This window comes from Cetorhinus maximus, chromosome 38 (assembly GCF_964194155.1).
Source record: "Cetorhinus maximus chromosome 38, sCetMax3.hap1.1, whole genome shotgun sequence".
In the NCBI taxonomy this organism is placed as follows: Eukaryota; Metazoa; Chordata; class Chondrichthyes; order Lamniformes; family Cetorhinidae; genus Cetorhinus; species Cetorhinus maximus.
Window position 1 is genome coordinate 1,245,673 of NC_135916.1, and position 27,844 is coordinate 1,273,516.

Here is a 27,844-nt window from a genome sequence, read left to right on the forward strand (position 1 = left end):
AGGCTTGAGTCTAGAGATTTGTGTGTATAGTATATTACAAGGATTGAAATAGAAGCAATAACAAAAACAAAAATACCTGGAAAAACTCAGCAGGTCTGACAGCATGGGCGGAGAGGAACACAGTTTACGTTTCGAGTCCTCATGACCCTTCAACAGAACTAAGTAAAAGTAGAAAAGGGGTGAAATATAAGCTGGTTTAAGGGAGGGGGGTGGGACAAGAAGAGTTAGGTAGAGGGCCAGTGATACGTGGAGATAACCAAATGATGTCCCAGACAACAGGACAAAGAGGTGTTGAAGGTGGTGATATTATCTAAAGGAATGTGCTAATTAAGGGTAGAAAGCAGGACAAGCAAGGTGCAGATAGCCCTAGTGGGGGTGGGGGTGGAGTGAACGAATCGAAACAGGCTAAAAAGTAGAGATAAAACAATGGATATAAATACATTTAAGAATATTGGAAATATGTGGGGAAAGAAAAATCTATATACATTATTGGATAAATAAATGCGTTTATGGCAGGCAGGAGGTGGAGCTGGTTTACCAAAGACGTTAGTTGTGTCTGTCACTCAGTCTCTCCCGCCCCGCCTCTCTCTATCTCTCTCTCCCTTCCTCAGTCAGGTCGGGGCGGGCTGTATAAAAGCGGAACGTGAAGCCGCTCCCCACTCATTCAGCAGCGATTTGACTGAAGAAGCATCATGTCTGGCAGAGGGAAAGGAGGTAAAGGACTGGGGAAAGGCGGAGCAAAGCGGCACCGCAAAGTGCTTCGCGATAACATCCAGGGCATCACCAAACCAGCCATCCGCCGCCTGGCTCGCCGTGGCGGTGTCAAGCGCATTTCGGGCCTGATCTACGAGGAGACCCGCGGGGTGCTGAAGGTTTTCCTGGAGAATGTGATCAGGGATGCTGTCACCTACACCGAGCACGCCAAGCGGAAGACGGTCACCGCCATGGATGTGGTGTACGCTCTGAAACGCCAGGGCCGCACTCTCTATGGATTCGGCGGCTGAACAAATCGACCCGACTCTCTAACAAAACCCAAAGGCTCTTCTAAGAGCCGCCCACAACCTCACATTGAGAGCAGTGACTTCTGAAGGGGGAGAGGGGAAAACAAATCTTTGTATTTTCTTATTAAGAGGCACTGCTTTGCCACCAATGCATCCTCTTTTCACAATACCATCGTGAGTCCCAAAAATACCTTGGTTTAATTTAGATCCGTTTTAACGAATTACCGTCCTTTCTACCCGAGGACCACGGCTCTACCCAATGTAATGTCGAATTTCATCAGGAGTAACTATTCTTAAACCTTTTATTCCCCCATCGACGCTCTAATTTTATTTTTTTTCCCCATCGGTTTCTGTTCCTGGGTCTTTGACGCATGACAGGACCTGGGAGGTACTAGCTTTATGTGGATCAGCCTGTATCGATTCAGCATGTCTGAACAGAGCTTTATCCTGGCCTGCCTCTGAACAATCAGATAAAGAATCCGAATTCAAGACGGGTTATAAGGCAGACATTGACTGTCTCTTGCTGCCGATTATATTCAGAGCATATTTTACAGCCGGCGTGAATCAGACCAATATCGATTTACAGACTTGAAAAGTAAAACTACCCTTAATCACCTCTATTCTGCAACACGGGCCGAACAGAAGGTTTGAACAGATAGATGTTTGATGGCCGCCCAGGACACGATGGACTTTTTCTATGTTGTACAACTTTATTACTCTATCAGAAGGGAAAACTCTGCTTTTGGCGCTCGGTTTGGACTATACTAAACATGCATTTCTGAATAATTGTGGAAGAGAGTTTGAATGAAAGTGGGGTATTGGATAAATCCATTAAATTGAGGTCCGCCGGGCAACGGCACATGGTTGTGATGTACAGTCAAAGGCCAAATGTTATTCAAACCCAACAAATAATGAAGCCGGAATGAGAGAAGGATCCAATTTCCGCCAGCTCATTTCAGCTAATCCAATAATTAGAACATCAAAGTTCAACAATTTAAATTTCGACAGATACACGGTTTACATAAACGGTCTGCAAGCCCCCCTCCCCCATAAAGACCCCACCGCGCACCCATTCACCAGCAGAAACAGGAACCATACCATTTTCTCTTAAACATCTATAACGCGTTGACATGAATAAACCGAGTCGGTTGATGAGGTTTCTGTGTGAGTGCCAAAATTTCCCCCATCAATAGGAGTTTTATTCCAGCCTGTTGCAAACCGATCAGGGAATGAATTAGAATTTAATCCGAGTTCCAAAGCAGGAAGTCGGAGCTGGGACCGAAATGGGACTTGCAAACATTGAGATATTATGATATTTCTACTTTGAGATTTATTTTATCTGCCTTCAAACTAGGTTTATTTCAATGTCAGTTACTCGTCACTCTGAAATTGGCGGGCATTTTGAAATTGATGAACTGTCAGTTGCTGCTCCACCAATCAGGGCCCAGGAATCCATGCAGCCCGCTGCTCTTTTCAAATTTCTCGGCGGGATTCCTTCTTATAAATCCTTCTTATCTCTAACACTGTAATGTTCGCTGTCGAAAATATTTCACGCGAATTGAAGACTCCCATTTCGATTTAAACCTGATTTACTGCGGCTCCTTCACCCGATCTCTGACATCTCCTCTACTCTTAGACTGAAATATCGAGAACAACAAAGAAATTGTCTTGAAATCTCACTTTGGGGTTAAGCTGGGGAGCAGGGGGTGTATTCCTTTGGAAAATATTTTTATCTTACCCAAGCGGGGCTCGGAAATTTCCTGATCAGAGCGGACACACAAACACAGTTTCATTCCTCTGACTCGCCCGCCCACTTCAAACACTCTCTTACACAAAGTTCACATTTAGAGGTTCATTGGCAACAAGATGAACAATTGTGAATGTCTCGGTAGAGATTTCCTTCTCTTTTCGATCTTTGCTCCGGTTTCTATTTATTTGCTAACATTAAACACTCTGAGGCATTGGATGAAGGGAAAGATCCCGAGCAAATTGTAAACCTCTAAACTCAAAGGTTCTTCTCAGAGCCACCCACATTTCACATGAAAGAATTGATGCCCTGATTATTTGATCCGTGTCTCGGAGCTGGGAGCTGATTTCAGATGGAAATGTTTCGTTTTCCTCCCACGTAAATCCTATTTTCCCGCTCACTCACTGACACACTCTCCACCCGTCCCCTCCCGCACTGTGCAATAAGACACAGGGATATCCGTACAGCTCCCTAACCGGGATGTGTCCCAGTGCATTCAAAGTTTATCTTTTCTTTATTCACATTTTCAGGGTGAGAGTCTGCAATGGAGTAAAACCCCGCCTCACAACTAATACCCATACCAGTATATTTTATCTTATTTTGTTGGATGAGGTGTCAGCGAATTTCTCAATCCCTTTTGGCGGTGTGGAGGGAAGGGTGAGGCGTGAGTCTAGAGATGTGTGAGTATAGAATTTTACAAGGATTGAAATAGAAGCAGGCATCTGACTCTTTATAGAAAGTGTAGTATTGAGGGGGGAATATTGCTGACAGTATTGATTTTAATACGATTTTCTAAATAGCTGGTTTATGATGTTGGCGTGTTTAAGTTACTTTAACAGCTTTCTGTTCAGCTCTCTTCAAAATTTGATAAATAAATGCGTTTTTGGCAGGCAGGAGGAGGAGCTGGTTTACCAAAGACGTTAGTTGTGTCTGTCACTCGGTCTCTTCGCCCCGCCTCTCTCTCTCTCCCTTCCTCAGTCAGGTCGGGGCGGGCTGTATAAAAGCGGAACGTGAAGCAGCTCCCCACTCATTCAGCAGCGATTTGACTGAAGAAGTATCATGTCTGGCAGAGGGAAAGGAGGCAAAGGACTGGGAAAAGGGGGAGCAAAGCGGCACCGCAAAGTGCTTCGCGATAACATCCAGGGCATCACCAAACCAGCCATCCGCCGCCTGGCTCGCCGTGGCGGTGTCAAGCGCATTTCGGGCCTGATCTACGAGGAGACCCGCGGGGTGCTGAAGGTTTTCCTGGAGAATGTGATCAGAGATGCTGTCACCTACACCGAGCACGCCAAGCGGAAGACGGTCACCGCCATGGATGTGGTGTACGCTCTGAAACGCCAGGGCCGCACTCTCTATGGATTCGGCGGCTGAACAAATCGACCCGACTCTATAACAAAACCCAAAGGCTCTTCTAAGAGCCGCCCACAACCTCACATTGAGAGCAGTGACCTCAGAGCAGGAGAGGAAAAGCGATATGTAGTTTTATATAAACACAGCGTTTCCATCTGCGCATTCTCCATTAACAATATAATCGTGAGTCACACAAAATTCATGGTTTAATTTAGTTCGGTTTTCAGGAATTCGCTTCCTTTATACTTGCCGCATCTCGATTCAAAGCTTGACTGAGGAACACGACAGCTCCCAAACTAACACCGAGTTCACAAGATAAAGGCCATCATTTATTACACTTTAATCAGGAGTAACTATTTTGAGACATATCATTCTCGCTTCTTCGCCCCATTATCACCCTGTCTTCTTTCTTCGCCATCTGTTCCTGGGTCGTTGAGACATGACAGGGTCTGGGAGGTACCAGTATACCAGCTTTAAATGGATCAGCCTGTATCCATGCTGCATGTTGTCTGGTTCCGGGGAGCACTGAACAGATTTATTCTGGCCTGTATCAGGGCGATCAATGAAATAACCCAAATTTAAACGGGAATGTAAGGCGAATATTGAGAGGCTGATTGAAAAATCTGACTACACTTAATCACCTCGATTCTGCAACCCAGGACGGACTGAAGGGTGATGTGGAAGATCTGATTTTGGTGCATGGTTTGCACTGCGAAGATGCATTTACGCACATTGTGGAAGATAGTTCAAATATGTAAACTTAGATATTAACTTGATTTACAGAAAGGGTGCGCAATCCGCCCACCCACATCGCCTCCCCCAGCCATAAAACACTAGAAACAAGAGCCAAGCCATTCTCTCTATAACATCTATAGGGCTTTGACATGAATAAACCGATAAGGTTGATCAGTTTTATATGTGAGACCCAAAATTCCGCCCATCAATAGGAGTTTTATTCCAGCCTGCTGTAAACCGATCAGGGAATGAATGAGAATTTAATCCACGTTCAAAAGCCGGAAGTCGGAGCTGGGACCGAAATGGGGCTCGCAAACATTGAGACCTTGTGATATTTGTCCATTCAGATTGATTTTATCTGCCTTCAAACTAGGTTTATTTTAATTTCAGTTTCTCGTCCCTCTGAAATTGGCGGGCATTTTGAAATTGATGAACTGTCAGTTTCTGCTCCACCAATCAGGGCCCAGGAATCCATGCAGCCCGCTGCTCTTTTCAAATTTCTGGGCGGGATTGCGCTGCATCCAATCAGGACAGGAGGGAGGTGACGGAGATGTCTTAAATAGACAGACACAGAGCGGCTTGATCATTCTCAGAGTCTGTGTTCCACAGCGTTTGTTATCATGGCCAGGACCAAGCAGACAGCGCGCAAGTCGACCGGAGGGAAAGCTCCCCGCAAGCAGCTGGCTACCAAAGCTGCCCGCAAGAGCGCTCCAGCCACGGGCGGCGTCAAGAAGCCCCATCGCTACAGGCCCGGCACTGTGGCTCTGCGGGAGATCCGCCGCTACCAGAAATCCACCGAGCTGCTGATCCGCAAACTGCCCTTCCAGCGCCTGGTGCGAGAGATCGCTCAGGACTTCAAGACCGACCTGCGCTTCCAGAGCTCGGCCGTCATGGCCCTGCAGGAGGCCAGCGAGGCTTACCTGGTGGGGCTCTTTGAGGACACCAACCTGTGCGCCATCCACGCCAAGCGAGTCACCATCATGCCCAAGGACATCCAGCTGGCCCGCCGTATCCGCGGGGAGCGCGCCTAGACTCACCCTACCCGACTCAAGACTTACACCGAGAACCACAAAGGCTCTTTTAAGAGCCAACAAGTCGGTCAGAGAAAGAGCTGCGATCCCTTGTTAAAAACTCCAGCACCTAAAACCCTCAAACCTACAATTTATTTTCTTTCCTTCTGTTTACCCGTTTCCCTCCCTCTGATGCATTTGGGGTTATGAGGTGATTCCGTTTATATTTGTTTGTAATTTTACATCATTTAATTGGAAATGGGATGATTTAATTATTCAAGAACGTTTCCCTGAACATTGTCAATTGGTCATATATAGATGCAGCACAGACTCCTCATGTCTGGAAAAGGCAACAGCACCAGCGTCTCGTTGTAAGCAGCGCTTTCACAGATCGCATTAGAAATATAATGTCATTCCGAATCGATAGGGATGTTATCGCACATGCGGATAGACAACAGGTCGCCCCTTTCACTGATTAAGTGAGTGGCTCTGAAAAGAGCCTTTGGGTTCTCAGTTTAAAGAATGGTCGCTTCACTTGGTCTTGGTGGCTGCAGAGGCGCCGCTTTTCTTGGGCAGCAGCACGGCCTGGATATTAGGCAGCACCCCGCCCTGAGCGATGGTCACCCCTCCCAGCAGCTTGTTGAGCTCCTCGTCGTTGCGGACGGCCAGCTGCAGGTGCCTGGGGATGATGCGGGTCTTCTTGTTGTCCCGGGCCGCGTTGCCGGCCAGCTCGAGGATTTCAGCCGTCAGATACTCCAGCACGGCGGCCAGATAGACCGGGGCTCCGGCACCCACACGCTCAGCGTAGTTCCCCTTCCTCAGCAGCCTGTGAACGCGGCCCACCGGGAACTGCAGTCCGGCCCGGGAGGAGCGAGACCTGGCCTTGGACCGAACTTTCCCACCGGTCTTTCCTCTTCCAGACATGGTAACAATCTCACAAGCACTTTCACAGAGAATGCTGATATCCGCCTTCTTTCAGTTCTCTTATACCCTCAGGAGGAATGGTGGTGCGCTCAGAGCTGATTGGGCAATTATATTATAGCTCATAATATTCTTCATGTTACCAATTAGATTTCTGCCTGACTCACCAATGCGGGCAAGCAACGTATGAAGTCGGAAGTTAAGGGCGCCAAATCATCAGTTAAACAAACGATTATATATTTCAAACTGGAAAAGACAGACAAAAAATTAATCGAAGGAAATATCGCACAGAAATCGTCTTAGCTAAACAAAGGACAATTCCTATACAAATCGTTCTAATGCTTAACATTAAAGCAGTTCTCTTACAGAATGTTAGAAGGTTTCTCGCTCTCGTTTCCTCGTCTACAGTTTACCCGTAACTATCAGTTTCTGGTTTTACCTGTGGACAAGAGGACAATAAAGGATCCAATTTACCAGAATCCAAACTTATGTTTTTTTCATGTTCGTGAGTGTCAAGAGCGGAGTGCACATTTTTTGGCGTAAATTTGCCAGTATTGAAACAGAGGCTTCCCACACCGCCAGGGCTGATACGGAATGAATTGATCAAATCAACTTTTATAATGCTGGGGAGGGATAGCATCTTTGAGGGTTCAAAGATAGACTCTGCTTGATTACATTTATACAACAAGGCAGGGTCTACCCTGAAGCAGCAAACATACATTGTATTCCAATCCAGCAATAAAAATGAAAATCCTCTGCAGGCTATGTGATTCTGGGATTAAGCCTAATCATCATTATTTGTTACTTAAATGTAGTTTTCGCTCCCTGAAGCTTTTCTTCCGAAATTGACATCAACGATATATGTTTTTGTTTTTGTCTCTGTAACATTCAGTTTTAAGTCAGTTTGGATTTTATCTGGTGCATGTCAATCCCTGGAGAAAATTTTATATTTCATTCGACATATATTGCTGCCACCATAAGATTATGCTTCTATTCTCATTTTAATCCCGACATTATCTGTTAAACCCTGCTATGGGTGCATGGAATATCTGTCTGTTCATGATAAATAAATGGGAACTTTAATCTGAAATGTATAATTTTCTAAAAAAATAAAGCAGCGTAAAAAACAGGGAATTACAGACTGATTAGCCACCATCAGTGGTAGACTTAATACGAGAGTCCACTCTGTGATAATAAGAGACTTTGAAAATGTCAAATGGATTGGAGAAAGATAGCATGCGTTTATGAAAGGGAAATCATGTTTGACAAACCTATTGTAGCTTTTTTGGGAATTAAATTGCAAAGTAGATAAGGGAAAACCAGATGATGTGGTCTATTTAGATTTTCAGAAAGCTTTTGTTAAATGCCCACTTAACTGGTTTGTGTACCAAATTGAAGTGCATGGGATGGGGGTTTGGATTGGCATGTACTGAGAAAGGATTAGTAAACAGGATAAAGAGAGCAGGAATAAATCAGTCTTTTTGAGAATGGCAGAAGTTGACAAGTGGTGTGCCACAGGGATCAGTGTTTGGGTCCCAGTATTCAGAATAGACAAGAATGATTGTGATGAAGGAAGCAAAGATAATATTTCCAAGGTTGCTGATGACACAAATCTAGGAGGGAATGTGAGAGATGAGGAGGAAGTTAAAATTGCCCAAGGAGATTTAGATAACTTGAGTGAGTGGGAAAAAAACATGGCAGATGGAGTATAAAGTGGCTAGATATGAATTCATCCACTTTGGTACGAAAAACAGAATGGCAGAGTATTATTTAAATAGTGATAGGTTGGGAAATGTTGATTTACGAAGAGACCTGCGTGCAGCACATGATCACCAGGCTGATTCATGGGCTGGCAGGATTGTCACATGAGGGGAGAATGGGCCGATTCGGACTGTATACACTCAGTGATTGTAGAATGAGAGGGCAAGTATTTGAAATACATGAAATAGTGACAGCGCTGGTCAGGCTGGGTGCAGGGATGATGTTTCCTCTGGCTGAAAGGCCTAGCACATGTGTTCAATCTCAGGATACGTTGTAGTCCATTTCGGGCTGTGTTGAGGACAAAGTTGTTGACTCATAGGGTGGTGAACATGTGATTGAGTTGCATTCATTTTGTAACCTCCAGTATCTTGTATGTGAACGTATATATAATTCCCTCCATGTATCCGTGATGTTTGCAAGAGTGGAACTAACTCTATTTTTAATATTTTAATGTGCTATCTCCAAAAGTGAGATTTCGTTCGAATCACTCAAAATCTGGAACCAAATGTGAAGTTCCAATTGATATTCATATAGTCAACTGCTACAAGTATGTTTTCCTTGTGTGTCGATTGGTGACATATTGCCTGACTGTAGATTTGGCCCTGTAACATTCGGATTTTCCTCATTGTTATGTTTTTAGTGTATGTTTGTGGTTTTATCCCTGTATTTCATTCACTGGTACTTTGCATCAGATGGGGATAATTCATTGCTTCTCAGCGTCTTGTATAATCTGTGAGTTTGGCCATGGTTCTATAATTGTCAGTCTCTCAAACTGAATGTGAGTGTGTAATAATTCAGTCTTTAAGAGCAACGAGCTGACAATGAGTGTGTGATTCATTCCACTGAACTGTGCATCTGGTTTGTATGGGTATGTTCCACTCTCTGCATATCTCTCATTGTCCTTTACAGTGCATGATTTGGGGATTAAATTGAACATGACAGTTTCCAATAGACGATGTGATTGTGGGGTTATTTCTGTATTTTTATGGTTTCAGCTATTCTATTTGAATGAGATCTTTTCTGCCTCATTCAGATTCAGGTAGTGTAGTGAGTGTGGGATTTATTATAAAGCTTTCAGACTTGGAAATTTGGGTGATTAACATCTGCATCATGGATTTTTGCTCCCCAGGCACAGTGTATGTGGGGATAATTATGTAGTTGCCGTTCTCTGGTATGCTTTGAATTTATTTTTGTTCTTATAGCTGTATTTGATCTGTGTTTGAATGTGTGAGTAATTTTGCACCTGAGAATTCTGCCCATCTAAGTATATACAACTTCTCTCTCCCCCCGCCCCCCCACCTTAAACCAGCTTATATTTCACCTTTCTCCTAACTATGCTTCAGTTCTGCCGAAGGGTCGTTATGACTCGAAACGTTAACTGATTTCTTCTCCACCGATGCTGCCAGACCTGCTGAGTTTTTCCAGGTAATTCTGTTTTTGTTTTGGATTTCCAGCATCCGCAGTAGCTTTTAGCTTTTTGTTTTTAAGTAGGTATATTATTCAATCTGTATCTGTTTTTCTCCACTGTTGCAGGTAAGTGTGAGATAAGACTATATCTGGACTTTTAATGAAACGTGTTGGAATATATTTTTATGAATCCCTCAACATAGCAGTATTTGTTAACCTTTGGTTTAACCTATAACATTGGCTTCATGTGTTTTGTAGTCACAGGTTATATTCAATAGTTGCCTGGGATTTGTGGAATCACATTTGATTTTTAGCTCTGTGAAAACAATTGTGAATATTTAATCAGATACACAGCCTCATATGTAATTTGTTCATTTTGTATAAAGGGATTGCTGTTGAATCTTTACTGATGCTGCCATTTTTGGTGTGAAATATATAGATATGTCTAAATTCTAAGGGACGGTGCTGCAATTTATTCTGTCCCTTCCAATCAGTTATTTCTTGTCTAATGAGGCTCAGAATAATTAATTAATTTCTGACCAACGCAACACAATATAATTAAATCTGATATTTGGTGTGTTTTCTGTGAACATTTTGATTGATGTATGCTCCTCTCATCTAGGTTACTGGAAATAAAAACAAACAACAACAATAAAATCAGACTCTCCTGCTCAGTTTGTATCTTGCATTGAAAAGTTGTCACTTCCCTTTGAAACAGTGTGGGAATGAACAATTAATTGGTTGTGACTGTGGACATAATGACCTGGAAGTTTCTCTGCTCTCAGTGAATGGTCCTGTACCTAGCTAGTGTTGCAGCTAGCTCACTTTTTAACCTTGTTCATTTTGTGACTTTTGAAGTTGTCACTATTATCTACCTTTGTCACTAACATCATCATGCAGCAGGAATACCCATAGCACAGCTTGTGAGCTAAGATTTGTTTGTCTCTTTTCATGTTGTACCTTTCAACCATTATTCATTCCTGATATTTCGACTGCAGATTGATTTATTAATTTGGAGGCCTGTACTATTATTTCAGTAATTTTTCCATGTAGAAATATGAAGGTGAGTTTCACTTTTGGAACACATGGATGAAAATAGTATTTTGCCATTTTTATTTGAACAGTGATATCCTTCTTTGCTGGACCACTCCTCTGATTGCATTGACAATCACTGGGATGCATTTAAGTATTTTATTCTGTATCTATTGTTTTCTGAGATGAAAAGGTGAAAGCTTTGTAACTGTCAATCTTTAAGTCTCATAACAATGCACATGTCGAATTTTGTTTTGTCTGATTTTTCTCATAAATAGTTAAATGCCAGGTTTGTTGTCATCTAAGGCTGTGTTTCTGTCTCCATCTGCCAGTTTTTTTTATGAGTGTGAGTTTTAAACTGTCGGGTGTGCTTTCACATATGTGAGTATGATTTCCGTTTCTTAATCTGCTGCTGTATTTATCAGTTTCTGGGATTCTTAATGTGACTGTGACTCAGTAACTTTCAGGTTCTGGTAAGTGATTGCTGGTGTTAGAATGTCCATGTGAATGTCTTGTTGTTTTACTTTCTAGCACTTCCTTACTTGCTATTGAGCTTTTTTCCCTCAGTCTCTCCATTAGTTTGTGGCATGTGAATGTGAGTGCTATTCTGTATCTGTCAATAACTGCATTGTGAGCGTGAGTCATAATTGCAATTGCCAGTTTTAGGTATGTGTCTGGAATGCAAATGTGAATTTTACACTGCAGTTCTCACTTTTGAATGTCTGAATGTATGTTTGAGATTACTTCACTGACTTTGACAATGTAACTATGATTATTCTCAGTACATTTTCTATGAGTATAGCCTACATTCTTTATCTATTAGTGTCTTATCAGCAAATGTAAGACTTATTCAAAATCTGTCAGTATTATAGTATTGTCATTGTGCGATTGATGATGTGGCTGTGCATGCCTGCTTTTATCTGTGTTTGGGTCTGTGTGAGAGACAGAGAGAGAGAGCATGTCTGAAGATGTGTGTGTGTGTGTGTGTGTGTGTTCATGGTGTTTTTTTTGTGTTTTCGTTCCTTCTGTCTCTCTAATGTGTTTATGGACTTATCTTTTTATTTGTCATTGTTCAATATAGAAATGTGCATGTTGATTGGTACTCATAATTATCTGGCATGATGGCATGGATTCATTCTGTACATGTCCAATTCTTCCCTTTTCAATTTTGATAGTCTTGGCTGTAAGCAGTAACTGTTAGGTTTGGTGTATGTAAGTTTGCATTTTATCAGTAGTTGACCTTTTCAGATATGAGACTGCGGTATTCAATCTACCCGCTCATTTCCAGTTTGTGTTGTGAGCATGTCTTTTACTTTGTTAAAGTGAACATGTAGTTTCTGAGACTCTGCATTTACAGTGAATCTGTTGTATGAATGCCGATTTTAGTCTGTACCAATTTGATTCAGTTTCTTGTTTTATTTTCGGTGCTCAAATCTCTGTTTTACAAGTGATATATTCCATTCTGCTTGTGTCAATTTTTGATGAACTGAACAATAGTTTTTGTGAGATTCTGTTGATATTTTGTGTCTGAATATGGGATTTCCTTTGTACATGTCAGATTTTAGCATGAAGGAATGTTTATCAACTGCAACTAAGCAAAGCCAAAATATTCTCGGCTGGATGTTGGAAACCTCAAAAAAAGGGAAGAAAATTGCTGAGAATACTGAGCAGGATTGTCAACATCTGTGGAGAAAAAGCTGAACTGCCCGTTATCTGAAATTCCTGATGTGATGGAAGGTCATTTGCCTGTAATGTTCACCCTCAATCTTTCTAAACAGTTGTTGCCGTCCCTGCTGAATATTTCCAGCATTGTCGGTGTTTTTTCCTCCCCCTGTCTGTGTTAATTCCCAGCTGGTAAATATCACTCTGCACCTGACAGAGTCTGATACTTACATTTCACTTTTATTCTGACAGAATCTCCAAGTGCATTTTCCTCTGTGACTCTCATTTATGTGTGTGTCTGAATCATTGTCGATTTTACGGTGAGCCTGTTAGCCGACAATATTTATGAATGATGGCCACCTTTCAGTTTTCCATTTAGTATGATAGCATGAACCTATTTTCCATGTCCCTCTCGGTTTATGGAATGGACTGATTTGTTTTGATCAGCAACTTAAAGTTTTTAATGCATGTTCATGTGTGTTTTTACAGTAGCCATCAAGATCAGCGATGTGTGTAGCCATGCTTCTCCTATTTTGAAAAGGCTTATAGAAAATTTGGTTTTATTCTGCATCTCTATGTCCCTGGAATGTGTCTGTGGTTTTACAATGTAATTGTCTGTCTCTGTTATGGGAATGCAGGATAGTTCCGTGTCGGTCAGACTCTCCTCTGAGAGTGGTGTTATGTTATTCCCTGCTTTGTGAGTTAAGTTTTAACCATTTTTTGTTTGTAGTGATCTGTCGAAGTGAGTGTTTGTGACAATATTCCTCTGGCATGTCTATGCACGCCTCCATTAACAAAAATATACTCTATCTTGATTTCTGATATTGAATAAGATTTTTGGAATGGAATTTAACTTGTTGCTTTGCGAGAACTTTGCATGTATTCATGAATAATTCTGCAAACATTAATTGTCTGATATTTAAGTTGTAGCTAATGATCTACTCTTGTGACATGAATGGACTGCCCTTCAATCTGATAATGTTTGCGATTTTGGACTGAAATTGGTGCTGTTGTGCTTTCTTCTAAGAATCGAATACAGTGACAAAGATACAAGTTTAGGATTGTTTATTAAAGGGAACAACAGGGAGGGTCTGCTCCCTTTGAATGCCTAAAACAGAACTCTACTGATTACAGGATAACAATCTTTTTTAAACACTAAACCGTTCACGTACACATTACACTATTCTAATTCCAATCTTGGCAGTACATAATCACATGACAATCAGATGCCGCCAGTCCGCGGAACATACATTTACTTTCCCAAGCAGGGCCTCTTCATCTCGTTCTAGCCTGGCTCTATCCCTGATACTCTTTGTCATTACACTGATGTGTTTATCTTCATCCCTCTTCTATCTCCTAACCAGTTAATCCCTTATGATCCCAAAGGTCTCCCTAGAGAGAGCTGCTGATACCAGCCCTTATGGTGTACAAGTTTTCACTGGAGAATTTTGCTGACCTTTGGTTTCACTAAAAACATAGAAATCGCTGCTTACCTCTTACAGTGGGTCTACCATTCAGCAGTACCGAGTAGCAGTGTTTTGTGGGGAATATAATTCAGTCTCCCCTGTGTGTTAGCCTACTGGATTGATCATGTGTATCAGGGTTTGAGTTCAATTCGAGTCTGACTATTTCTGCTCTGGGTGATGGTCACAGTGATGTTCTGTCTGTATCTGTGCACTCTTGGAGTAGGATCGTACCTGCTGCCAGTTAGAAGGAGATAGCTGCACCTCTGTGTTGGCTGGTGGAACTTGAGATTGAAACTGACCCCTTCATTAACCTGCCAGAGAGGAAGAAAGATATCTCCAGTAAGGCAAAATCAGCTGAGGTCAGTAAAAGGCAATAGATCAATGTAATATTTCAACTGATAATCAATTTCAAAAATACTGTACATATCATGGCGGACAACGAAAAAACTACAGTGTCTGATTCCACTTCTAACTATTGAGTGAGATTCAGAAACAACCCGCATCTGCACTGCTCCAAGTGTGTCACTACGCGGGCCCAGAGATATTGGTACAGGACAGATTTCAATTTCCAGCTCCCTTTGTAAGAACCGCCAACTCAATCTAACTGTGGAAGGTACAATGTTTCTTTGAGACGCCTCAGCTGAACAGCTGGTGCCTGCAACACGTGTCGTTAACATTACTGCTCCACTCCTTACTCTCCGTCTGTTTCCACGATTCACTGTCCAAAAGCCAACACGTTGTGTGAATCAGCAGCTAAACTTGGAATATGCATTACAGGATTGAGGGGGGATATCCCAATAGTTTTCAATTGCAGCTTGCTCAGGTTCTGTCTCCCTCAGCAGGGCCACACACAGCCCCAGAAAGGCCTCTCCCCGACCACCAGCTCACTCCAAGTTCCGGAACACGTTCCCGCTCCGCTCCGCCTCTTACAAACAGCCCCCCGGTTCCCCCTGAACTTACCCCGAGTCAATGATGATTTCTGTGCCCACACTGACAAACCGGTGCCCTGCTGGAATCAGAACGCTGTTTACTCGCTTACCCGGGCCCCAGTATTTCCATTTCCGTCTGTTTGAAACAAAGGTCTTCCGCTCGCTGAGTGAAAGGACGTCAAGGGCAGTGGTTGGTGGGAAGGGAAGCGCGCATGCGCCCGACTAGTCACCGAGAAATTCCAAAACGCAGGGCTGCAATGCGCATGTGCTGTTGGAAACTAACTAAGAACAAAACCAGGTCATCTGGTCCTTCCCCATGTCAATTTCCTCAGCCTTGAGCATAGGAATTGGAATGTGGGGAACGGGCAGAGACGTTACGAGCAGGAGGGCCATCCCTGTATTAAATCCAAACTGGGCGTCTTTGCTGTTCATTCGACGGTCTCCGCAAATTAATCCACATGTCGAATAGGTCTGTTTGCTGTTATAGCTCAGAACTTAATATCAGATCGTAAAAGTCTCAGGTTAATATAATCAGATTGAAAATGTCAGTCACTGACTGTCGTATTCAACAATTTTAGTCGAAGATTTCCCGAGAGTTCCAGAGTTTATAGAATGTTATATTTCATTATTATTGCCTCAACACCACTCAGTTTCCTGGACTGTGGGACAGAAATGTATCTGCCTCTCCTCCAATGTTAATGAGAGATGAGGCCTGGTATTTCGCACCGCTGGGGGATCTATAAGCCTTATCGATCAGCTTCAGAATATTCAGTGTTTCAAAAAGAAAACCTCTCAATCTTCTAAACTCCAATGACGATTATTCCAACTTGATCATGATTTCCTCACCAGTCAACAACTGGAAGCTGCTCATGAACATTCCCTGAACTGTATCAAGGGATCGATATTATTCAGTTGTCCCCCATCCCTCTACTGCTGTTGATGTGCATGTTACTAATGTTACTGATAGGATTATATAAACTGATACTCACACTCCTCCCATGTGAGGTGAGGGACTGTCACTGTTCATTCTCCTCTCAGAAATTCAAGTATGACATTTCATTAGATTATCTCCAGTCAAACATCGAATTCTGCTCTGAAAAACTCTGTCACTGTCGGGAACGTGACGATGGGAGAAGTCATCGCAGCCAACGCGACTCAGGAGGGAATCGAGGAGGACCCACTGTCAAAGAATGGAATAGTCCCAAGCATTACATTGCTGTAGTGTTTCCATCCCTCCCTCATCCTCAAACCTAAAAAACAGAGAGAGGGGAAGAGGCAGTGTCTCCAGGAGTGCACCAAATCTGCGAGGGATACTCTTCTGAAAGTGGAATTTAAAGAAAAAGCAGCTGATTGCTGAGTAAATCCTGGGAGCAGACTCGGAGGGAGGAGAACCGAAGCGGTGAGTGTAAACCTAGCTTACCTTGAGGATTCGCAGTCTTGTCTCTAGGGAGCAGACTCGGAGGGAGGAGCAGCAGAGTGGTGACCTCGGGGCACAGAGTAACTGAAGCCAAAACTGAAAAAGTGACGTCACATGAAAGCTGTGACCTGATTGGTTGGTAGGAAATCTGCACCAAATTTGAAAAAAAAAACACGGCAAAGCTAATTAATAAATTAATTGTCTAAGTACAGATGGCTGGGCAGGTGATGTGCTGTAGCTGTATGATGTGGGAGCTGGCAGATCCCAATGCGAGCCACAGTGACCACATCTGCAGCAAGTGTTGTTGCTGGAGGAACTCCGGCTCAGAATTGATGAGCTGGAGTCCGAGTTCTGGACACTGCGGCTCCTTCGGGAGGGGGACAGTTACCTGGACGCTTTGTATCAGGAGGCGGTCTTACCTGGTAGATTAAGTACCTCAAATCCGGTCAGTGGTCAGGGTCAGCAGGGTGTGACTGCAATTGAGGCAGGTAGAGGGATCCTGTGTTCAGTAAGTGAGGACCCTCAGCTCTTGACCTTGTCCAACAGGTACGACGTACTTGCTTCCTGTGTGGATGGGGAACAGGGCTGTAGGGAGGATGAGCCAGCTGACCACGGCACCGTGGCACAGGAGGCCCTTCAAGAGGGGGGAGCACAGAGACAAGTGGTAGTTGTAGGGGATTCTATAATTAGGGGAATTGATAGATTCCTTTGTAAGCAGGATCGAGGGTCCCGCATTGTATGTTGCCTGCCCTGTGCCAGGATGAAGGACATCTCTGACCGGCTTGAAAGGATATTGGAGAGGGAGTGGGAGGATCCAGTTGTTGTGGTCCACGTCGTGACAAATAACATAGTTCAGACTAGGAAACAGGACCTGTTTGGGGATTATCAGGAACTAGGAACTAAATTAAAGAACAGGTCCTCAAGGGTTATAATCTCTGGATTACTACCCGAGCAACGTGCAATTTGGCATAGGGACACAAGAATAAGGGAAGTAAACACGTGGCTAAAGGAGTGGTGCGGGAAAGAGGGGTTCCATTTCGTGGGGCACTGGCATCAGTATTGGAACAGGAGGGATCTGTACCATTGGGACAGTCTCCACCTGAACCGATCTGGGACCAATGTTCTAGCGAAAAGCGTAAGTAGAGTATTCAACAGGACTTTAAACTAGAAAGTGGGGGGGGGGAGGGAAGGGTAAAACTGCAAGAAATATGACTAATGGGAAACAGAGCAGCAGGTTAGCATGTGGGGTGGTGGATTCAACTTCATGGAAAATTATGAAAAAACTGAAAAGAAAGGAGAGCCCAGGAGAGGCTATTAAAGTCTCCAGAACACAAAATAGGACAGAGTGTTTGGAAAGGGCTAGGAATCTAACTTCAAGCACATCAGATAAAGGGACGACAATGAGAAAGGGGACGGGAAATACAGGACTGAAGGTGTTGTATCTGAATGCACACAGTATACGAAATAAGGTAAATGAGCTTGTGGCGCAGATTGAAATTGGCAGGTATGATCTGGTGGGCATTACGGAGACATGGCTGCAAGGGGATCAGGGCTGGGAGCTAAATATCCAAAGATATACAACCTATCGAAAAGATAGGCAGATTGGCAGAGGAGGTGGGGTTGCTTTGTTAGTAAGAAATGAAATTAAATCGATAGCAAGAAATGATGTAGGGTCAGAGGATGTAGAATCTGTGTGGTTAGAGTTGAGGAACCACAAAGGTAAAAAAAAACATAATGGGATTTATGTACAGGCCTCCGAACAGTAGTCAGGATGTGGGCCACAAGATACACCAGGAGATAGAAAAGGCGTGTAAGAAAGGCAAGTTTACAGTGATCATGGAGGATTTCAATATGCAGGTAGAATGGGAAAATCAGCTTGGTAGTGGATCCCAAGAAAAGGAATTTGTGGAATGTCTACACGATGGCTTTTTGGAGCAGCTTGTGGTGGAGCCCACTAGGGAACAGGCAATTCTAGATTTAGTGATGTGTAATGAGGCAGATTTGATAAGGGAGCTAAAGGTGAAGGAACCCTTAGGAGGAAGTGACCATATTATGATAGAATTTACCCTGCAATTTGAGAGGAAAAAGCTGGAATCAGATGTAACGGTATTACAGTTGAATAAAGGCAACTACAGAGGCATGAGGGAGGAGCTGGCCAGAATTGACTGGGAGATAAGCCTAGCAGGAAAGACAGTGGAACATCAATGGTAGGAGTTTCTGGGAGTAATTTGGGAGAAAAAGCAAAAATTCATCCCTAGGAAGAAGAAGCATACTAAAGGGAGGACGAGGAAACCATGGCTGACAAGGGAAGTCCGGGACAGCATAAAAGCTGAAGAGAAAGCATACAATGCGACGAAGAGCAGTGGGAAACCAGGGGATTGGGAAGCCTACAAAGACCAACAGAGGACAACTAAAAAAGAAATAAGGAGGGAGAAGATTAAATATGAGGGTAAACAAACAGTAATATAAAAGAAGATTGCAAAAATTTTTTTTACATATATAAAGGGCAAGAGAGAGGCAAAAGTGGATATTGGGCCGCTGGAAAATGACGCTGGAGAAGGATTAGTGGGGAACAAAGAAATGGCGGAGGAACTGAATAGGTACTTTGCGACAGTCTTCACAGTGGAAGACACGAGTGACATGCCCAAAGTTCAAGAGAGTCGGGGGACAGAGGTGAGTATGGTGGCAATTAACAATAAGAAGGGGCTAGGAAAACTGAAAGGTCTGAAGGTGGATAAATGACCTGGACCAGATGGATTACACCCCAGAGTTCTGAAGGAGATAGCTGAAGAGATAGTGGAGGCGTTAGTGGTGATCTTTCAGTAATCACTGGACTCAGGGATGTTCCCAGAGGACTGGAAAATCGCTAATGTAACCCCCTTGTTTAAGAAGGGAGTGAGGCAAAAGTCGGGAAATTACAGGTTTAATAGCCTGACTTCGGTCATTGGTAAGATTTTAGAGTCCATTATTAAGGATGAGATTTCAGAATACTTGGAAGTGCATGGTAAAATCGGGCAAAGTCAGCATGGTTTCATCCAAGGGAGGTCATGCCTGACAAATCTGTTAGAATACTTTGAGGAGGTAACGAGTAGGTTAGACAAAGGAGAGCCAATGGATGTTATGTACTTGGACTTCCAGAAGCCTTTGACAAGGTGCCACACAGCAATTTTGGGCCCCGTATCTCAGGAAGGATGTGCTGGCCCTGGAGAGGGTCCAGAGGAGGTTCATGAGGATGATCCCAGGAATGAAAAGCTCAACATATGAGGAACGTTTGAGGACTCTGGGTCAATACTCGATGGAGTTTAGAAGGATGAGGGGGGATCTGATTGAAACTTACAGAATACTGAAAGGCCTGGATAGAATTGACGTGGGGAAGATGTTTCCATTAGTAGGAGAGACTAGGACCCAAGGGCACAGCCTCAGAGTAAAGGGCAGACCTTTTAGAACAGAAATGATGAAAAACTTCTTTAGCCAGAGAGTGGTGAATCTATGGAATTCAATGCCACAGAAGGCTGTGGAGGCCAGGCCACTGAGTGCATTTAAGACCGAGATAGATAGGTTCTTCATTGGTAAGGGAATCAAAGGTTACGGGGAGAAGGTGGGAGTATGGGGTTGAGAAACTTATCAGCCATGATTTAATGCGGGGCAGACTCGATGGGCCGAATGGCCTAATTTCTGCTACTATGTCTTATGGTCTTATGATGCGCGAAAGTGCCTCCATACATAACTGGACTTCTCTGGGTGTTGAGATTGGGATAAAAGGCAATTGGTGAAATTGTGACGTCTCAGTTCAGGAGGAGCAACGTTAAAAGGGAAATCTAGAGCGACTGGGAGCAGATAATTTGTATTGTCACCAGAAATATACATCTTGATGTGAGCTATTCAGACAATTACTTGAAATCATATATGATTGGCACTACCGCGGAATCTGCGAATCAGACTCTCTGCGGGTCCAATGCCTCAGAGTGTTTAATGTTAGCTGAATTCACAATCGACAGCAAATAAATAGAAACCGGAGCAAGGATCGAAAAGAGAAGGAAATCTCTACCGAGACATTCACAATTGTTCATCTTGTTGCCAATGAACCTTTAAATGTGAACATTGTGTAAGAGAGTGTTTGAAGTGGGCGGGCGAGTCAGAGGATTGAAACTGTGTTTGTGTGACCGTTCTGATCAGGACATTTCCGAGTCCCGCTTAGGTAAAATAAAAATAAATTCCAAAGAAATACACCCCCTGCTCCCCAGCTTGACGCCAAAGTGAGATTTCAAGACAATTTCTTTGTTGTTTTCTAGATTTCAGACTAAATGTAGAGGACATGTCATCGATCGGGTGAAGGAGCCGCAGTTAATCGGGTTTAAATCGAAATTGGAGTCTTCAATTCGAGTGAAATATTTTCGACAGCGAACATTACAGTGTCAGAGATAAGAAGGATTCAGTCTGGGACACTGCAGAGCCGGAATTTCCATGGAATTGGGAAGTTTGTGAGGAGAGAAAAACACAGAGAGGCAGCAGCAGCCTGGAGCTGACAGCAGCCTGTCTCCGCCCCGTCCGCTCGCTGCCTTTAAGTTGCTCAGTGCCGCCACCAGCGGCTTCATTTCTCAGCCCGTTCACATTGACAGAGAAACTTTTGTGCAGAGTCCCGGAACATGACCGATACTGCAGCCGCCGAAACGGCTCCTCCAGCCGCTCCCGCCGCCCAGGTCAAGACTCCCAAGAAGAAGAAGAAGGCGGCTCCCCGGAGCAGTGCAGCCGGTCCCAAGCTGGGCGAGCAGATCCTCAAGGTTGTGGCGGATTGCAGCGATCGCAAGGGGATGTCGCTGCCCGCGATCAAGAAGGCGCTGCGCGGCAATGGGGTGGATGTGGAGAAACTCGGCTCCCAGATCAAGCAAAGCATCAAGAGGAATGTGAAGAATGGCTTCCTGGTTCAGGTCAAGGGCACGGGCGCCTCGGGCTCCTTCAAAGTCCCTAAGAACCCAACCCCGGGGAAAGTGGGAAAGAAGGCGAAGGCAGCAGCTGGCAAGAAATCTCCAGTGAAGAAAGCGGCAGCCAAGAAGGTGACAGCAAAGAAAGCAACGGCCAAGAAGACTCCAGTCAAGAAAGCAACGGCCAAGAAATCTCCAGTCAAGAAAGCAGCGGCCAAGAAATCCCCAGCGAAGAAAGCAGCGGCCAAGAAAACAGCCAAGAAGGCGGCAACTCCCAAAAAGCCGGTGAAGAAAGCAGCCCCCAAGAAAAAGTCTCCGGCCAAGAAGGTGACGGGCGTCAAAAAAGTGGCGATAGGGAGGGCCAAGCCCAAAACGAGATAAGCAAAGACAGGAAAGAAGGGAAAGATCCCGAGCAAATTGTAAACCTCTGAACCCAAAGGCTCTTTTCAGAGCCACCCACATTTCACATGAAAGACCTGATCCCCTGATCATTTGATCCCTGTCTCCGCGCCGTGAGCTGATTTCAGGTGGAAATGTTTTATTTTCCTGTAAATCCAGTATTCCCGCTGAATCACTGAAATGCACTTCAGCCGCACTTCCACTCCCTCCCCCAACTCCGACTCTCATTCCTGCAATAACACACATCGATATCCTTTCCGATTAGTATCCAAGGTGTGTCCGAGAGCACTTAATGTTTATCTTCCTTTATTCACATTTTCAGGGTGGGAGTCTACAATAGAGAAACCAGGTGTAAAGGAAACTCCTCACAGCTGACACCAAAACCCATTATTTTCTCTCATTCGGTTGGGAGAGATGTTGGCAAAATTCCCAATCATAGGAGGGGAGTTGTGGGTGGGGATGGAATTGGAGCTGGGGTTGAAATCGAAGCAGAATTTGACTCGTATGGAAAGTTTATTATTGAGGCGGAAATGATCCGGACAAGACGATGTTTAATAGATTCGAGTTAGTAATTAGCTGCTTCATGATATTCAAGTGTGTAAGTTCTGTTCAAAGCGTCTGTTCAATTCCCTTTAGAATTGGACAAAATACAATTCTGTTTCTGGCAGGCAGGAGGAGGAGCTGGTTTACCAAAGACGTTGTTCTGTCTGTCACTCAGTCTCTCCCGCCCCGCCTCTCTCACACACACTCTCTCCGTTCCTCAGTTAGGTCGGGGCGGGCTGTATTAAAGCGGAACGTGAAGCAGCTCCCAACTCTTTCAGCAGCGATTTGACTGAAGAAGCATCATGTCTGGCAGAGGGAAAGGAGGCAAAGGACTGGGGAAAGGCGGAGCAAAGCGGCACCGCAAAGTGCTTCGCGATAACATCCAGGGCATCACCAAACCAGCCATCCGCCGCCTGGCTCGCCGTGGCGGTGTCAAGCGCATTTCGGGCCTGATCTACGAGGAGACCCGCGGGGTGCTGAAGGTTTTCCTGGAGAATGTGATCAGGGATGCTGTCACCTACACCGAGCACGCCAAGCGGAAGACGGTCACCGCCATGGATGTGGTGTACGCTCTGAAACGCCAGGGCCGCACTCTCTATGGATTCGGCGGCTGAACAAATCGACCCGACTCTCTAACAAAACCCAAAGGCTCTTCTAAGAGCCGCCCACAACCTCACATTGAGAGCAGTGACTTCTGAAGGGGGAGAGGGGAAAATAAATCTTTGTATGTTTTTATTAAGAGGCACTGCTTTGCCACCAATGCATCCTCTTCTCACAATACCATCGTGAGTCCCCAAAATGCCTTGGTTTAATTTAAATCAGTTTTCACGAATTACCGTTCTTTCTACCCGAGGACCACGGCTGTACCCAATGTAACGTCGAATTTCATCAGGAGAAACTATTCTTAAACCTTTTATTCCCCCTTCGTCGCTCAAATATTATTCATTTATTTTTCCCCATCGGTTTCTGTTCCTGGGTCTTTGACGCATGACAGGACCTGGGCGGTACCAGCTTTATATGGATCAGCCTGTATCGATTCAGCATGTCTGAACAGAGCTTTATCCTGGCCTGTCGCTGAACAATCAGATAAAGAATCCGAACTCAAGACGGGTTATAAGGCAGACATTGACTGGCTCTTGCTGCCGATTATATTCAGATCAGATTTTACAGCAGCCATGAATCAGACCAATATCGATTTACAGACTTGAAAAATAAAACTACCCTAAATCACCTCTATTCTGCAACACGGGCCGAACAGAAGGTTTGAACAGATAGCTGTTTGATGGCCGCCCAGGACACGATGGACTGTTTCTATGTTGTACAACTTTATTTCTCTATCAGAAGGGAAAACTCTGCTTTTGGCGCTCGGTTTGGACTATACTAAACATGCATTTCGGAATAATTGTGGAAGAGAGTTTGAATGAAAGTGGGGTATTGGGTAAATCCATTAAATTGAGGTCCACCGGGCAAGGGCACATGGTTGTGATGTACAGTCAAAGGCAAAATGTTATTCAAACGCAACACATAATGAAGCCGGAATGAGAGAGGGATGCAGTTTCCGCCAGTTCATTTTACCTAACACGATAATTAGAACATAATCGTTAATCAATGTAAATTTCGACAGATACACGGTTTAAATAAACGGTCGGCAAGCCCTCCTCCCCCATAAAGACCCCACCGCGCACCCTTTCACCAGCAGAAACAGGAATCACACCATTTTCTCTTTAACATCTATAGCGCGTTGACATTAAAATACCGAGTCGGTTGATGAGGTTTCGATGTGAGTGCCCAAATTTCCCCCATCAATAGGAGTTTAATTCCGCCCTGTTGTAAACCGATCAGGGAAAGAATGAGAATTTAATCCACGTTCCAAAGCAGGAAGTCGGAGCCTGGTTAATTTAAACCGTTATTGTTCTTGAGGTTTACATGTGTCCGAAAAATTTTCGCCCATCAATAGGAGGCTTATTCCAGCCCGTTATCAACCGAGCAGGGAATGAATGAGAATTTAATCCGAGTTCCAAAGACAGGAAGTTGTATCCGGGTGAAAAATGGGGCGCACAGACATCGAGGTTTTATGATATTTTTATATTTTGAGATTGAATTTATCTGCCTTCAAACTCGGTTTAATTAATTTCCTTTTTACTTGTTCCGATGAAATTGGCGGGCTTTTTGAAATTGATTGATTGTCAATTACTGCCCCACCAATCAGATTCTTGGCGACCATCCCTCTATTCGAACGTTGCCAGGGGGAAGTGGAGTTGACCAATCAGGGCAAGTGGGCGTTCCCCATAAGGTCTTAAATAGACAGACACAGAGCGGCTTGATCATTCTCAGAGTCTGTGTTCCACAGCGTTTGTTATCATGGCCAGGACCAAGCAGACAGCGCGCAAGTCGACCGGAGGGAAAGCTCCCCGCAAGCAGCTGGCTACCAAAGCTGCCCGCAAGAGCGCTCCAGCCACGGGCGGCGTCAAGAAGCCCCATCGCTACAGGCCCGGCACTGTGGCTCTGCGGGAGATCCGCCGCTACCAGAAATCCACCGAGCTGCTGATCCGCAAACTGCCCTTCCAGCGCCTGGTGCGAGAGATCGCTCAGGACTTCAAGACCGACCTGCGCTTCCAGAGCTCGGCCGTCATGGCCCTGCAGGAGGCCAGCGAGGCTTACCTGGTGGGGCTCTTTGAGGACACCAACCTGTGCGCCATCCACGCCAAGCGAGTCACCATCATGCCCAAGGACATCCAGCTGGCCCGCCGCATCCGCGGGGAGCGCGCCTAGACTGAACCCTACCCGACTCTAGACTTACACCGAAAACCACAAAGGCTCTTTTAAGAGCCACCAAGTCGGTCAGAGAAAGAGCTGCGATCTATTGTTAAAAGACGCCACCTCTTCTGCATATAATTTCCATTTTTTTTCACCCTATACCTTTCCTTTGCTACCTTTGTTGGGCTTTGGAGAGACGGTCATTTTATTATTCCAGGAACGTTTTCCCAAGTAGTGACAATTAAGGAAAACACACATCCCATTGGCTTCTGCACATTATCAGTCAGATCTCTGTTTGAGTGACCAATGTGGAGGATCCACGCATTCACTCATTTTATACCTTCGGGAGGAATGGCGGTGCGATCAATGCTTATTGGTCCATTTTATTACAGCTGCTAATGTTCTTCCTATTACCAATCAGATCCCTGCATGATTCACCAACGTGGAGACGTCACGTGGTTGACGTCCGAAAGTAATGGCGCCAAATCGTCAGTTACCGACCCATTATATATTTCAAATTTGCAAGACCGCCAAAAAAATACGGCACAAAAATCGTAATAGCTAATTCCCTTTTTAAATTATAACAATGCGCGATTCACCCAATTCTCTCCATCTTTTGGACATCCTACAGTTTACCTGTATCTGTTAGTTGCTGACTTTTGAGTGCGGAGTTTCATGTCTCTGACATGAAGCAGAAATTAAAGGCGCCAATTTTGCAGGAACCGAGCCTTTGTTATATTGAACATTGAAAAGCCCGACGAAACGTGTGTAAAACGAATAATTAATTTGATACAGAATATTGCCTTAACATATAACACAGTCATTTCCATAGTTTAAAAGATTGGTCTCCCTTATTGCACTATATCATATTTGATCACAAGCCCCAAATTGGCTATTAAAATCCGGAATCCATTCGGGTTTAATCTCGGACCGTTTTTCCAGTCCTCTTACTCTATGTTCAACAGATTCTGGCATGTGAATATGGGTTTTTTTAGGACTCTCTGCACCTTGTATATCATTGTCCATTCTTTGAATATGATGCTCACTTTTCAACTTTTTAATGTAGCATGTGAACATGGATTTTAATCAGGACTTATCAGTTGTTGACTGTGTATAAGTGTCATATTCCTTCTGTATGTATCAGCCTCTGGTGCTGTGTATGAATCTTGCTAACCTTTGTTATGTGCCTGTTGTGGTTCTGGAAATGGCTGCAGAATTAATACTCTAAATGTAAATTTTGGACACTGTGGGCATTGAATTCGTTTTTTTCTTTCACCATATCTGTTAAGAATTGATGAATTGTGTGTTTTATTATGTGTTTTCACTTAGTTGAGTACTGTGATAGAGTTGAATTAATCCTGTACCCACCAGTGTGTTGCATTGTATGTGGATGAATACATTTTGCCCTCTGTGTAGGACTCTGTACTGCTATGTATGGAAGAGTGCATTCATTCTATCTGCAATATTTTCTGGTACTATCCGTGAGAGAGGGATTCCATCTGAATCTGTCAATATCTGGAACTAAATGTGAGAATGAAGTTGATACGGATCCAGCCAAGCTGTTTGTGAGCAATATTTTTTTGTGTGTCATTCAATCTGGGCAATTTTATGTCATTGTGGGTTTTTGGCTCTGCGTCCTTAAGACTTTTCTAAAAAGATTTGTGTATGTCTGTGGCTCCTGCTCTCCATTTAATTCCCTGCTACTCTGTATGTGGTTGAATAATGCATTGCTTCCCAATGTATTGTTAGTTTCTTGCTCTATATTTATTAGTCACTTAAATTGATGGAGTGTGTACTCACTCATTTAGCTGACAGTGAGTGTGATTCATTCAAATTATCCCTGTATCTGCTACTGCATGGGAATGTGCCACTCTCTGCATGTCTTTCAGTGCCTGGTACAATGCATGATTTTGGGATTAAATTGTACATGACAGCGTCCGGTAAGGTATGTGTTTGTGGAATTATTTCTATAATGTTATGGCCTCTATGATTCTATATGAATGAGATTATTTTGGTATACTTCAGTTTCAGGTAGGCTAAGTGAATGTGGGGTTCATTATTTATCTTTCAGCCTTGGTGCTTTCCAAGAGTAAGTGCTAAGGGTAAACAAGAAGTGTTCAGAGAACTTACATTATGATTCTTAGTGAGAATATTGATATGGCACGTGTTGTGTATTAAGGTCTGTATTCATTAAAATTATATTTTACCTTTATTTCAGATATTGTATGAGATCTTTGGTGTGGAATTTAATATGTTGTTCTGTGGGGCGTCTGGGTACATTCTTAGCTTCACATATACAGCTGATTGAAATGCACAGATTTAATGCTAAGACTCCACTCTTGTGAAAGGAATGGATTGTCTTGCAATCTGAAAATGTTTTTGGATAAGATTGATGGGCCTACCATTCTGTGACAATCAATGAGTGTGAATTGGGGATAATATTCTGTCTCCCCTGTCGTGTTTGAATGTTGTATTGAACATGTCTGCCCATTTTTGGTTTAACCTATAACATGGGTTCTACCAATGTTATAGCCATAGGTTATATTCTGTAGTTGCATCGGAGTTCAAGAATGGTACTCAATTTGTAGCTCTGTGAAAACAATTGTGAATAGCTACATCCCCTTCAATCAACTATATAGCCTCACATGTAATTGATGCAGTTTGTAGTCAAGGAATTACCATTGTACCTTTATTCATGCAGAGCTTTTCATAGAATCACAGAATCACACAGTGCAGAAGAGGTCCTTCAGCCCATCGAGTCTGCAACAACACGTGAGAAACACCT

General features: G+C 43.8%; 7 protein-coding genes across 7 annotated transcripts; 6 read left to right on the forward strand and 1 right to left on the reverse strand.

The window, feature by feature from the left end:
* Positions 1-692: 692 nt before the first annotated feature.
* Positions 693-1,004, forward strand: LOC144672491 (histone H4). Its single transcript, XM_078534335.1, has one exon. The coding sequence runs from the start codon at positions 693-695 to the stop codon at positions 1,002-1,004; it is 312 nt and encodes a 103-aa protein (XP_078390461.1).
* A 2,803-nt stretch (positions 1,005-3,807) lies between these two features.
* On the forward strand, positions 3,808-4,119 carry LOC144672396 (histone H4). The gene has a single exon (XM_078534242.1). The coding sequence runs from the start codon at positions 3,808-3,810 to the stop codon at positions 4,117-4,119; it is 312 nt and encodes a 103-aa protein (XP_078390368.1).
* Positions 4,120-5,453: 1,334 nt separating this feature from the next.
* On the forward strand, positions 5,454-5,864 carry LOC144672364 (histone H3). The gene has a single exon (XM_078534210.1). The coding sequence runs from the start codon at positions 5,454-5,456 to the stop codon at positions 5,862-5,864; it is 411 nt and encodes a 136-aa protein (XP_078390336.1).
* Positions 5,865-6,307: 443 nt separating this feature from the next.
* On the reverse strand, positions 6,308-6,767 carry LOC144672441 (histone H2AX-like). Its single transcript, XM_078534285.1, has one exon. It carries the CDS (start codon positions 6,765-6,767, stop codon positions 6,375-6,377), a length of 393 nt encoding a protein of 130 aa, XP_078390411.1. The 3' UTR covers positions 6,308-6,374.
* Positions 6,768-21,084: 14,317 nt separating this feature from the next.
* On the forward strand, positions 21,085-21,741 carry LOC144672469 (histone H1-like). Its single transcript, XM_078534313.1, has one exon. It carries the CDS (start codon positions 21,085-21,087, stop codon positions 21,739-21,741), a length of 657 nt encoding a protein of 218 aa, XP_078390439.1.
* Positions 21,742-22,604: 863 nt separating this feature from the next.
* LOC144672490 (histone H4) lies at positions 22,605-22,916 on the forward strand. The gene has a single exon (XM_078534333.1). The coding sequence runs from the start codon at positions 22,605-22,607 to the stop codon at positions 22,914-22,916; it is 312 nt and encodes a 103-aa protein (XP_078390459.1).
* A 1,747-nt stretch (positions 22,917-24,663) lies between these two features.
* On the forward strand, positions 24,664-25,074 carry LOC144672355 (histone H3). Its single transcript, XM_078534201.1, has one exon. The coding sequence runs from the start codon at positions 24,664-24,666 to the stop codon at positions 25,072-25,074; it is 411 nt and encodes a 136-aa protein (XP_078390327.1).
* The last annotated feature ends 2,770 nt before the right edge of the window (positions 25,075-27,844 follow it).

Coding starts and splice junctions, on each gene's coding strand:
- LOC144672491 (XM_078534335.1), top strand. CDS start 693: ATGTCTGGCAGAGGGAAAGGAGGTAAAGGACTGGGGAAAGGCGGAGCA.
- LOC144672396 (XM_078534242.1), top strand. CDS start 3,808: ATGTCTGGCAGAGGGAAAGGAGGCAAAGGACTGGGAAAAGGGGGAGCA.
- LOC144672364 (XM_078534210.1), top strand. CDS start 5,454: ATGGCCAGGACCAAGCAGACAGCGCGCAAGTCGACCGGAGGGAAAGCT.
- LOC144672441 (XM_078534285.1), bottom strand. CDS start 6,767: ATGTCTGGAAGAGGAAAGACCGGTGGGAAAGTTCGGTCCAAGGCCAGG.
- LOC144672469 (XM_078534313.1), top strand. CDS start 21,085: ATGACCGATACTGCAGCCGCCGAAACGGCTCCTCCAGCCGCTCCCGCC.
- LOC144672490 (XM_078534333.1), top strand. CDS start 22,605: ATGTCTGGCAGAGGGAAAGGAGGCAAAGGACTGGGGAAAGGCGGAGCA.
- LOC144672355 (XM_078534201.1), top strand. CDS start 24,664: ATGGCCAGGACCAAGCAGACAGCGCGCAAGTCGACCGGAGGGAAAGCT.